The sequence below is a fragment of the Gouania willdenowi genome, chromosome 5, assembly GCF_900634775.1.
Source record: "Gouania willdenowi chromosome 5, fGouWil2.1, whole genome shotgun sequence".
Classification (NCBI taxonomy): Eukaryota; Metazoa; Chordata; class Actinopteri; order Blenniiformes; family Gobiesocidae; genus Gouania; species Gouania willdenowi.
The window spans coordinates 35,233,273-35,246,552 of NC_041048.1; the positions used below are offsets into that span (position 1 = coordinate 35,233,273).

Below are 13,280 nucleotides of genomic sequence, written 5' to 3' on the forward strand. Positions count from 1 at the left end.
AAAAGTGCAAAAATGATTTTATAATGAGTTGCTTGACATCACTATTTTGAAAATGAACGATCATAATCAGATAAATGATGCTTGTAAGACACGATGCTGTCTGTTTAACACAGAGTAATTAGCCATATTAATAACCAAGCCATTAGCGCTAAAAATCAATTCTGATGCTTATAAACATGAAGTTTATAGTAAAGGTTGTTTTCATGCTGTACTGCATCATTAATACATTAATATGGTTATGATGCAATAATGAGATCAAGGCAATAAAAAGAACCGAGATCTGAAGTCAGATTCATCAAAACAAGCTTCAGTTTATTCATCACAAACTGTTGTTGACTTGTTGAATTGAATTTAGCAGGTTGGTACAGACCTGGTAAACTATTAAACATCATCATTAATAATCTTTATAATAATAATAATAATCATCATCGATTATTATTTATTTTTATTAGTATTAAACGTCATTATGATATATTTCACATTTCACAGTCCCACTGTATTTTTAAAGATACTCTGTGTAAAACATACATCTTAGTACGCAGAGGTGAAAGTAATGAATTACAAGTACTCACATTACTGTAATTGAGTTGCTTTTATGGGTACTTGTACTTTATTTTAAAGATATTTCTAAATCAGTCATTTTACTTGTACATATGTACATTCTAATAAAAATAAACACATTTTTGTTTTATTTCTGCACCCAACCATTACTGAGTAAATTATTATTTTTTGTTTTAAAATGATAAATGAATGTTGTGAAACTACAAAAAAAAAAAAATGAAATGAAATCACCAGAAAACAATCAAATGCATCACATCATAGTCGACCAATCAGAATTCTCCGCCCTAAAACCGCATTGAATTCTGGTTATTTCAGCCTGCAAGTTTTTATATTTCATTTTGAATTGAATTAATTGGTGTTATTTTGTTTAAAAAAAATAACTGTACATTTTGACAAACCTTTTTTTTTTATACAGATGCTTTTGTGGAAAATCAAGTTTCAATTGTGCAAGATTTGGTCTCTTCCTTTTTAAAGTTTATACATGAGATGTTTACTGTATGCAAGGGAACCGTGGTAAGATTTATTACCAAAAATAAACATGGGCGGTGAAACTAGTAACTAGTACTATTTAATTTGGCTACTTTTTACTTGTACTTGAGTATTTTATGTATGACTTACTTGTACTTGTTCTTGAGTACAATTTCAATCCAGTAACAGTACTTTTACTTGAGTAGTATATATCAGAACTCTGTACACCTCTGTTAGTACGGTATTTCAATAAACAATCCATATATTTAGCATTTAAATCCAGCTTCAGGTAGTCCAGTTTGTTCTCCAGGGAGTGAACATTAGAAAGAGAACTGTGCTACCTTCCACCCTGCGTTCTAATGTCCGCTCCCTGGAGAAAAAACTGGACCTGAAGCTGGATTTAAATGAAAGAGGGGAGACGAGGTGTTTGCTTATACCAGCAACAACGGTGAGTTGACCATGTCACTGATGTAGAACTACTAACTGTAAAATGCAGACATTGTTCTCCCTGATTTGTTCTAACTTTTAGCAGACATGTTTTTCACTGTCTGACTGATTAGTACAGACAAAAACACAGCAATAATTCACCATTTCCTCTCAAAATTCGGGATTTGCCCATCTGCGTACTGTTTGGAATCCTGCTATTTGTCTCCAAAATGGCGACTTCGGGTTGATGGCGTGCCGTGAAAACCCACTATACTGAACCATGTTTGCATATGTTAAATTCAGTGTGGGTCAAGAGTATTTTTCATATATTTCATAACCACGCTTGTTTTATGTGACTATATACACATACGATTATTTGTAAATGCCTTGAATGTTGCCAAATTTTAATAAAAGCTCAATTGAAATTAAGCAACTTTAATTGTATTTATTTACCACTAAGGTGTTGCATTAACACAAATCTACACGCTCCGCATTCATAATGTTATTTTGCGTTAAGTTAATTGAACTCAATCATATTAATTAAACCTAATTTTGTGTAAGTAAATCCAACATAATGTTGTTGGGTTTTTGCAATGTAATAATATAATGTAGCTTTAAAGTAAGACACTTGTGTAAGATTTACTAAATATGTGTTGTTCACATTAATAGTGTTTTACCTTTCCATTTTAAACAATACAGTTGCGTGGAACCGGTTGACATAACATAGTTAAGTAAAATCAACTTTTCTTTGCTTTTAGAGTGCAGAATTGTTATTGCTAACTTGCCATGTTTCTGCCAGAACTGGCCCAAATATGTTGTAGCTGGGCCACGTTTGGTACTTTATATGTATATAAATATCAAAAAGGCCAAATTCAGTAGATTGATATGAATTATATTCTTATCATCACACTAGAAAAATAGTTAAGAGCCGCATAAACAATTCATTTACCTGACAAGAAATGAGCCAAACAAATTTGGACGTTATATGGATTTTAGCGTCGTAGATCCTGGTTTAGCTTTGTGAACTACAAGCGCTTCCTTTCCTCTGATAACTTTTGACATTGTTCTCCCTGAATCGCTATCATTTTTGCCGCTCCATAAAACTCCAAATGTTTTTCACCATCTGACTGTTTGGTACAGCCAAAAACACGGCAATAATTCACCATTTCCTTTCGTTCCACGTTCGGGCTCTGCTTTGTTTACCTGCTGAGTACCTCCAATATGGCCACTTCCGCTTTGAATACACAGCATTGACGTGCCATGAAAACCCTCTATAGTGAGTGGTGAAATAGCCCCAAAGTTGGAAAATAAAAATGAAGACGTTGCATAAAGAAACATTGTTTTGTATCCCAAGAAAGATTCATCTTTATCCTATAAATTAAAACAGAGATCAGATTTGTTTCTTACATTCCCACATTTAGTTATGGGCCAATGAAAATAGTTCATAGTAATTTTTCAAGATTTCAAGAGACTATAACCCAAGAACCAAAGCATATATGTGACTAATCATTAGTGATGTGAACAGTCTATGTACTGTACATACAGTAGCTCAAAGCTGATCAAATTACAGAAAGCTGAGACATTTGTTAAGTTGTTTACTGAAGGCCCAAACATGTTCAAGCCCCAAACCTCAAAATCATGAAATCGCACAAGTTTCACTGGTTAACTATCTGAGCCCTTCCAGCCTCTTCTGGACCATATTTTTATAAGACTCGGCACTTTTGCAATTCACTTGCAACTTATATACTCACACGTAAGGAAGGGTCAGTAATGTATATGTTGGGAAATTTAGTTTTTTTTAAAAGAAGGTTGGACTTTTTCATTTACTGATTGTTTTGTGCCTTTTTTTTTTTTTTATTTCAGCAGCTATATCCACTGGAAAATGATATTGTCCACTTACATTACAAATCCTGGTCCCTGTACACCTTGAAAATCTTCTCCTGAATTATTTCTGAAAACCCAGTTTCCTTCTTTAAAGATATTTTTTTAAATTAAAAAAACACCCAAAAAAAAAGTAATCGATAAATTATCTGTTGACACACATTGACATTGGTCAATGATTTTCTATTGACTCTGAATAAATAAACTTCTAATACCTTTTTGTGATGTGTGTGTTTGTTACAAAGCAAGTTCTTTTCCCACTTAGTTCAAATACTGTTTTATTATACATTTAGATACATATATAAATATATAAAAATATATATAGCTATAGATATAAACATAAGATGAAGAAGAAATTTGCTGCTGACGTTGCCCTTGTCATTGCTGCTGCTGCTGTTGCTGTTGATGGTGCTGCTGACATTGCCCTTGTTGTTGTTGCTGCTGATGCTGTTGCCATTGTTGATGTTGCTGCTGATGTTGCTCTTGTTGCTGCTGCTGATGCTGTTGCCGCTGTTGATGTTGCTGCTGACGTTGCCCTTGTTGTTGCTGCTGATGTTGCTGTTGACATTGTCCTTGCTGTTGCTGTTGCCTTTGTTCAACAGCGGCAACAACATCAGCAGCAACAACAACAAGGGCAATGTCCGCAGCAACATCAACAGTGACAGCAGCAGCAGCAACAAGGACAACATCAACAGCAACATCAGCAGCAACAACAATAGTTGCCCATGTTGATGTTGTTGTTGACGTTGCCCTTCTTGTTGCTAATAATGCTGTTGTTAACATTGATCTTGTTGTTGCTGCTAATGCTGTAGTTGCTGCTGATGTTGCTGTTGACATTGTCCTAGTTGTTGCTGTTGTCATTGTTGCTGTTGATTTTGCTGCTGACGTTGCCCTTGTTGTTCTGGCTGCTGATGTGGTTGCTGTCCTCGATGCTAGAAAAATATAGAGAACAACTGATGAGTCTTCTGATTCAACAACAAAGGCCACATCAGCAACAACATCAACAGCGGCAACAGGATCAGCAGCAACAACAAGGGCAATGTCAGCAGCAACATCAACAGTGATAGCAGCAGCAACGACAAGGACAACATCAGTAGCAACAACAACAGTTGCCACTGTTGATGTTGCCGTGACGATGCCCTTGTTGCTGCTGCTGCTGCTGTTGCTGTTGAAGTTGCTGCTGACATTGCCATTCTTGTTGCTGCTGATGCTGTTGTTGACATTGATCTTGTTGTTGCTGCTGATGCTGTAGTTGCTGCTGATGTTGCTATTGACACTGCCCTTTTTGTTGTTGTTGCCGTTGTTGCTGTTGATGTTGCTGCTGCTGACGTTGCCCTTGCTGTTGTTGCTGCCGATGTCATTGCTGTCCTTGGTGATAGTAAAATACAGAGAACAGATGATGAGTCTTCTGATTCCACTGCAGGCTTGTTTCTAGGTGAGTCTCTATGATAGAATCCAACATAAACTAAAGTCATTCACATTGTTAAAGGTCATCTTAGATGCTGATAAATGCATTTCAAACAATCCATGGAGAACACAGACACAATTTGATGTTAAATTGATGCAAACCTCAATACTCTTAGACTGGGACATTAAACACATCTGAGATTTAACGTGTTTGCTGAGAGTGTGTCTGTGTCTGCACATCACCTCATTTTTGTTTTAGAGCATTGATTAATTATTATGAGTATTGATTAAGGTATCGACAATATCCAAGCAGTAAGTGAGAGATATCATTCCCGGCAGGTTATTCTCTTCAAATTTTCTTGATATTGTGACAAAATTTTAATTTAATTCAGGGAACCCTTGTGAAATAATTTGATGAAAAATGCACAGTTTGGGAAAAACTGTGAATTCTTTCAACATTTTCTAATTAAAAATGACTTCCATCATGTGATATAAGCATGAAAAGACTAGAATTTCTTTGAAATATTTGGAGAAGCTGAGATGTTTTTACTTTTTTGTCCAAGGGGACGAATTGGATGCTCTAAACTTTAGTTTGACACGTGTTTTAGACTAAGACAATAAAACACACGTCTGAGATTAAACCTGTGTTCAGAGTGTGTCTCACTTTAGATACACATTATTCTTGTTTATATCTGGTGACTTGATTTCACATTTGTGGAAAAACTTTTTGGAAATAAAATCATCATAAAATGAAGTGAGTAATGATACTTACCGTTAGTATGTTAGTGATGTTTATTATACATTCCCATCAGCAGGAGGGTGGAGCCAGAGGTGGAGCTTTAGTTCGTGGTTTTTTACTCTTTTTCCCCTAAAAACAGACATGTGAAAATTCTAGTCAGCTGATAAAACACTTCCACAGTCATGATGTCATCACCTCTAAGGTTGATGGGTAAACATTTCTGCAGAGTAGACTTACGTAGTTCACTTTGTTGCTCCAGCCGGGGTTATTCAGAGCATGGATATGAGCTTCCACTTGGGCTTCTGCTTGAAAGATCTGTCTTTTGTCTGCTTCCAAAGACTTCCACTGTGGATGAACAATAACAAAGTGTCACACACACACACACACACATGCACAACAAAGACAAAAATGTGAAGATCACAGATCATTCATTGAGGAAACAACAAACTTACGCGTTCAGAAAGAACTCTGTTGACGGCGGCACTGTTTCTAATGCCGAGCTCTTCCTGCACCGTCTTCCTCTCACTTTTTAGGAAAAGCATAAACGCGTTGGGAGGTTTCTTTACATATTCCCCCTTATCCTCCTTACGCTTCCTTTTTCTGAAGGAAGAAAACGCAAACAGTGAGCAGGGCAGGGAAACAGTAGCTGAGAGTAGTAGAGAGAGAGATCAGGGAGAGACTCAGAAAAAAAGACAATTAAAACAACTCAAGGACACTCACTTTGGAACTGAGACGGGTTCCAGGGCCTCTGGTGGCATGGCAGCCAATAACTCATCCAAATCATCTCTACAAAGATAAAAACATAAACACGCTGGATGAGAAATCATGTCAAAAACATGTGGACCAACATCTGTGATGGATCAGTTGTGTTTGTTTGCTTTGCTTACCGTTCTCCAAAAGAAGGAAAACATTCAGGTGGGAAGAATGGAGTGCTGAAAAACTGGAGACACACAAATATGAATAGTAGACACCAGGATTAGGGTCAGTTGCATTTTTCAATTACAATTACATCCTCAATTATAAATGTTCAATTACAACTATATTATGATTACCGTGACCCCATGTGTATGTGGTGCAATAGCTCCGGAGGGTGGAAGTGGTGGTGTTTCAGTGATTCTTACTTGGAGGTCTGTTAACGGTGGAGGAGGAGATGACATCACAGGGTAAGTCGCCCAGTGCACCAGATCTGCAATCTCTGGATAGAGCTCTGCAACATCTGTAACCTGAGGTAGGAGATGCTTCAACTCCTCCTCCTCCTCCTGGACCAAAGGATCCATCAGCATGGTTAATGGTGTCCTGTGACACAAAGAAATAAACAAGAATAAATAAGTTACACACACACACACACACACACACACACACACACACACACACACACACACACACACACAGAGAGAGAGAGAGAGAGAGAGAGAGAAAGAAGCTGGAAGGAATATAAACCTAAACATAATACACAAAATAACTCCCCAGACACACAAATCAACAGTAAAATGCACAAAAACGTAAAAAAATTAAAATAAACAATTATACAAAATGACTCAACAAAGACGGATTATGGAAATAACAAAAACATTATAGAATAACTACAAAGACACACAAACTGTCAACAAAGTTACACAAAATGACAGGAAAATACAGAAAACAACAACAAAAATACAGAAAGTGACCCCAAAAACGCACAAATCAACAACATAAATGCAGAAAAAAAACAGAAAAATACACAATATTACAATAAGAACCCCAAAAATAACAAAATGACTCCAAAAACACACAAAATGACCCATATCTTGCCAAATTATTTGAATTCAAATTTTATGCAAATGAAATATTATTTAGAGGTGGCACAAAACACTTGAAAATTGCTCTTCTATAACATAGTTAACCGAAAAAATGAACACAACGTTACAAAAAAAAGGTTAAAACATCATTAAAGTCCGTTTTGTGTAAATACTTGTGACCCACACTCCTATCAGCTGTATATCATGTGAATTAGTTGTTATATCTGTAATTATGTTGCTATTATTATCATACTTTATGATTAATGACCTCCACATGTACTAAGACGTCGGAGCAGTGCTGCCGCCTGGTGGAATCTAGTAGGAACTACTTTCCGGTCAAATAAAGCCTAATAAAACTTCTACTTACTTCATTTTGAGACCAGGTGTTGTTAATGTGTGAATTTCTGATCTGATTATGTCCAGAAAGGGTCGCTGACGATTCTGAGAGAGTTTCCCTTGTAGACTGCACAGTGGACTGCAGACACAACTGCTGGAAAACGGTTTGTTTTCTTTCTAACCGCTTATATAGGGTGAGAGATGCACGGTTGCCATGGAAAACGTGTATTTAAATAATGCTCTTTTTTTTTTTTTTAAAGCAACATATTTGTTTTTGTCTAGTGTGGGTAAAACAGTGGTTCCCAACCTTTATTGGGTTGTAACCCCATTCTGATATCACACATTAATGGTGACCCCAGAGCAGGGCCAGCTTTAGAGCCATGCATGAATAAAAATAGGTCAAATTTTTTTTTTTTTTTTTTTCCCCCCATGTCAATACACAGTGTGTACACGTTATTATTTATTTTAAATATCAAGACAAAACAATGCAATTATGTGACACAACACACCATTGAGAAAAAAATACAACCTATTTTAAAATGTAGAATAATGCATTATAATACAATATAACACATACAGATATAGTGCAAATGTCTCGAGGGAACAATAACAAAAATAGTGCAAAATCCAAAATCAATGCAAAACAGTGCGATCAAAAGATAAAATAAAATATAAAAGTTTCAGTACAAGGAAATATCTACTTTCCTGTTTGGTTTTACTATTCAGTAACACACATCTTAAAATCAAAGAACACAATGTGCAAAAAACATAAAAATAATTATAAATATAAATATGGGCAGAAGATTAGCAGGTATAGTTATAGATTTTTAATATTAATATTCAATTAAGAAAAACATGTACAGTTATTAGTGTAAAGGGTGTTTTTCACATTTGTTATACCTTTTGAAATTATATTTAAATAAAATATAAATGGGGGGGGCGCCTCTCCAGCAGATGGCGTCATAGGCGGCCGCCAGAGACATTTTCTCCCAAGAATTTGTGTTTGATAATGGTTGCGCCAGCTCACCTATTTTTTTTACTGCATTTTATTTAAACTAGATTTATATTGTAATGACTTAGGTGTTTAATGTTCATGCTGTAAACTGTTGTTTTGTCATGGTTTCTATCTTTTATGTTATTGTCATGGCAATGGGATGGCAGCGGGCCTGAGGGGAGGGGTTATGAGCGAGTGGGATGCTGGGATAAGGAATTCAAAAGTGGGCAGAGGAGACAGCGTGTGGATTTTAGGAGCCTCGCTAGTTTGACTTTTTTTTGTTGGTGTTGTCGCGGCCCACAGTGACAATTATTGTTGTTGTAGTTAAATAAACGACGTTTTGACCTGCCTGGTTCTTTTCACTGTGCAGAGTGCTACATTGGTGTCAGAAGTTAAAGTTTGGACTTTGGACTCGCTACCGAAGCGGGACGGAGACGCAGCCTCTGGCGGGATGTTTCAGGCTGGAAGAGACACACGGCAGACCGGGCACGAAGGCGGCGGCGGTCTGGTAGGGAGTCGTCTGCACATGAAGACTGACTGAGTTGATCCGGGCTGTGGCACTACAGTCACCACATGGTAGCACACGCAGTAACCTCAGACCTGTGGTGTGTTGGGAAATGTTAAGATCTAGTATAATTGAGCCCTCTGACAGTCTATGGTCTTCAGGAGTCGTGATGGTGAATAGAAAACAGCTCCAAAATTAGATTTTGTGTCGTCTATATGCCATTCAAAAGACTTGTATCCAATACCACGCATTGATGAGTCGCTGGACTTGATAGCCGGCTCATCCTGGTTCACATCTCTGGATTTACGCAGCGGGTATTGGCAGGTGCCCCTTAGTGCAGCAGCGAGACCCAAGACTGCTTTCTGTACAGGGAGGGCTTTGTGGCAGTTCAAAGTGCTTTGTTTTGGTCTGTGCAATGCACCAGCCACATTTGAAAGACTCGTGGAAAAGGTCTTAGCAGACTTACCTAGGCAGGAGTGTCTAGTGCAGGGGTGTCGAACTCCAGTCCTCGAGGGTTGGATTCCTCAGACTTTTAGATGTGTCCCTGCTCCAACACACCTGAATTAAATGAATGGCTCATTTTCATGCTTCTGCAGTGCTTGATCACAACACATTGGTCTCCACCAGGAGTGTTTGAGTAGGAACACATCTAAAAGTCTCAGGAATCCGGCCCTCGAGGACTGGAGTTTGACACCCCTGGTCTAGTGTATCTAGATGACATCTTGGTCCATGGTTGTTCTTTCCAGGCAGCTTTAGAGGCCCTGAGGCGTGTGTTGCAGAGGGTGGCTGATGCTGGCTTAAAACTTCACCCAGATAAGTGTCGGTTCATGGCAAAGGAGCTGGAGTTCCTGGGACACAGGGTTGGAGGGGAGGGCGTTAGCACTGTTGAGGAGAAGGTGAGGGCAGTAAAGGAGTGGCCAACACCAAATAATGTGCGAGAACTTAAGAGTTTTCTTGGCTTAGCATCATACTACAGACGCTTTGTGCGTGGGTTTTCTTGTTTGGCCGCTAGGGATGTAACGATTAATCGTAAGGCAGTTAAAAATCGATTCATAGGTATCACGGTTGATATCGATTTTCTGACAATTGAATCGCAGTACTTTTTTTAACCAGCAGAGGGCGCTATCCGGAAGTGTTGGCGGCGGGCGGAGTCTGCTAATACTTTCTTTCTGGCCGCCTTCTACTCTTAAATATGTTAATAAATGATTCATTACCCCTTTAGCACCGAAAGAATATCTGTAATATTACTTGAATATCTGTAAAAGTCACGTTTTTCTATGAGCTCTGTCTGCTAGCATAGCTTCTCTTCTTCACTGCAAGATATCTGCATGCCAACCGACCACTGTGTTACCAGCGCCCTCTGCTGGTCCAAACAAATATGACGTAAATCAGTCTAATCACGTTTTTTTTTTTTTTAAAGTCCAATTGTTAAGGCACAAAATACATTGTCAGTTGCACTTTTTTAAAAAAAAGAACTATTAGGCAGTTTTGCATTGTTTATTATAGAACCAGAATTTAAATTAATAGGCTTCATTTTCATTTGTATTATTCCTTTATTTATTTCATTCAAGATTTATTTTTAGTTAAATTGCATTGTTTTGAATAGTTTATCAAGGAATTCTTTTGACAATGAAAAATAATACAGTATTTTCTAGTTTTTTCCCAAAAAAAAAATTTGTCTACAGTCCCATTTTGTAAATGAATCGAATCGTATCGGGAGTTGAGTGAATCATTACATCCCTAGTGGCCGCACCTCTTTTTCTGTCTGCAGCAGAAGGATAAAGATTTCTCCTGGTCTCAGGAGTGTGAACACGCCTTTCTCTCACTGAAGAAGGCTTTGATGGAGGCCCCTGTCCTCACACCACCAGACCCCAAACTGCCATTCACTCTGGACACAGATGCTAGTGACAGTGGTTCAGGAGCAGTGTTGAGCCAAGTGGGGCCAGAGGGAGAGTATGTCATAGCCTACTTTAGCAAAACCTTTAACAAAGCTGACCAGCGCTCTTGTGTGACACGTAGAGAGCTGCTGGCCATTGAGAGGGCTTTACGTCATTTTAAGTACTACTTAGGTGGTCTACATTTTGTAGTTAGAACAGACCATGCCACCCTCCGATGGTTAATGTCATTCAAGGAGCTAGCACCATATGTCTTCACAGTGGAGTACAGAGCAGGGACTCGTCACCCCAATGCTAATGCGATGTCTCGTCGGCCTTGTGCTGTAACAGGGTGCAGGTACTGTGAGAAGAGAGAGGCTAAGTAAGTCGAGTTCAAAGGAGGGGAGGGAGAAGCCCTGAGCAGGTAGACAGAGGGCCTTTGTGCAGAGAGGTACAGGTCGCAGACCCTGGGGAATGGAGAAATCAGCAGGAACAGGAACCTGAGTTATTTCCAGTGTTGCAGTGGGTGGAGTCGGGGCAGAAACCACAGCGGAGTGAGGTTTCAGGGTGTTCACTGGCTACAAAGGGCCTGGTGGCTAAGTTTGAGGCCCTCCGACCGAGTGATGGGGTGCTACAGAAGGTGTGAAGAGAGCCAGCTATTGGTGAAGAGAGGTGGCAGCTGGTAGTCCCTAGAGCACTAAAAGAGCTAGTATTAAGAGCAGCACATGGGACTACAGGAGCAGGACACTTTGGGGTCTCTAAAACCATGAGGCGGCTCAGGCAGGGGTATTACTGGGGCAGGCTCAGAAGGGATGTAGAGGACTTTTGCAGTCGCTGCGATCTCTGCTCTGCTTATAAAGGTCCCCAAGGTCAGTCCCACGCCCCCCTGCAGCAGTTAGCAGTGGGAGAACCAATGGAACGGGTGGCTGTAGATGTCATGGGGCCTTTTCCCCTTACAGACAATGGCCGCAATGGACTATTTTATGAAATGGCCAGAAGCATATGCCTTACCTGACCAGGAAGCAGTAACTGTCGCTGATGCGTTAGTGGAAGGCATGTTTGCTAGGTTTGGTGCAGCTGAAGTAATACACAGTGATCAGGGAACAAACTTTGAGTCACAAGTATTTTCAGCAATGTGTGAGCGGTTAGGAATGCACAAGACTCCGACAACTCCATTGCATCCCCAAAGTGATGGTGATATAGAGAGATTTAACAGTTAGCCATTCTTACCTCAGAAAGAAAAAGAGGACGGTGTCCGAAATTGGACTGCCACTGGATGGGGCCATGCGCTGTACTAGAAAGGTTGGGCGAGGTGGTCTACCGGGTACAGCTACCACCCAGAGGAAGAAGGGTGACTCTCCACCGAGACCGATTAGCACCATACAGGGGCAGAGCAAATCCTCATCAGTGCCTCCTACCTGACAGAACCCCATAAGTCACTGAGCCGGTCACGCCCTCTGAAGCACCTTCTGTTTCCACACCAGTGGTGACACAGCGCTTTTCACTCGATGCAGTGATTCCCAGTGAACCACAAGAAGGTTCAGTTTCAAAAGTGCCGTTTCCTGTGACTCCTCCAACTCGGTCAAGGAGGAATATACAGCGGCCGAGACACCTGCGTGACTTTGTTTGTTACCCCTCGAGATGAGGGTCTTTGTGGGGAGGGGGCAGTGTAATGACTTAAGTGTTTAATGTTCATGCTGTAAACTGTTGTTTTGTCATGGTTCCTATCTTTCATGTTATTGTCATGGCAACGGGATGGCAACGGGCCTGAGGGGAGGGGTTATGAGCGAGTGGGATGCTGGGATGAGGAAGTCAAAAGTGGGCAGAGGAGACAGCGTGCGGATTTTACGAGCCTCGCTAGTTTGAATTTTTTTTGTTGGCGTCACGGCCCACAGTGACAATTGTTGTTAAATAAACAACGTTTTCAGTGCCGACCTGCCTGGTTCCTTTCACTGTGCAGAGTGCCACAATACGTTTTTTTTTTTAATTATTTTATCAATCACGAGACATTTCAGGCGACCCCATTTGATTTCCAGCTATACCCATGGTTGAAAAAGCAGGTCCGTCACTGACCGAGGGCAACACACACACACACACACACTACACACACACACACACAGTGCAGAGCAGAGACAGCTCTAAAGCAGACACGTCATTCAAAGGGCCAGCTTTGGCCCCTGAGCCTTTAGATTAACACGTGCGTTTTAAAGCCAATTAAGGAATACTGCAAACGATAGTTTTCCTCTAAATTTGGTGCTTGACGGAAATACATATTATAGTTAGGGATAATGAACCCTGTTAAAGCACAATT

The 13,280-nt window shown here is 39.7% G+C and overlaps 1 protein-coding gene across 2 annotated transcripts; it reads right to left on the minus strand.

The window, feature by feature from the left end:
• Positions 1-4,632: 4,632 nt before the first annotated feature.
• Positions 4,633-7,742, minus strand: LOC114463957 (transcription factor 7-like 1-B). Of its 2 annotated transcripts, none has more exons than XM_028447865.1 (8): positions 7,628-7,742; positions 6,604-6,778; positions 6,370-6,422; positions 6,203-6,268; positions 5,935-6,082; positions 5,720-5,827; positions 5,516-5,611; positions 4,633-4,779 (listed from the first exon to the last, which is right to left on the minus strand). In XM_028447865.1, exons 1-7 carry the CDS (start codon positions 7,630-7,632, stop codon positions 5,552-5,554), a joined length of 615 nt encoding a protein of 204 aa, XP_028303666.1. In that variant the 5' UTR covers positions 7,633-7,742; the 3' UTR covers positions 4,633-4,779; positions 5,516-5,551. The 2 variants fall into 2 exon arrangements, with proteins under 2 accessions (XP_028303666.1, XP_028303667.1); XM_028447866.1 differs by having other exon boundaries at positions 4,665-4,704.
• Positions 7,743-13,280: the final 5,538 nt, after the last annotated feature.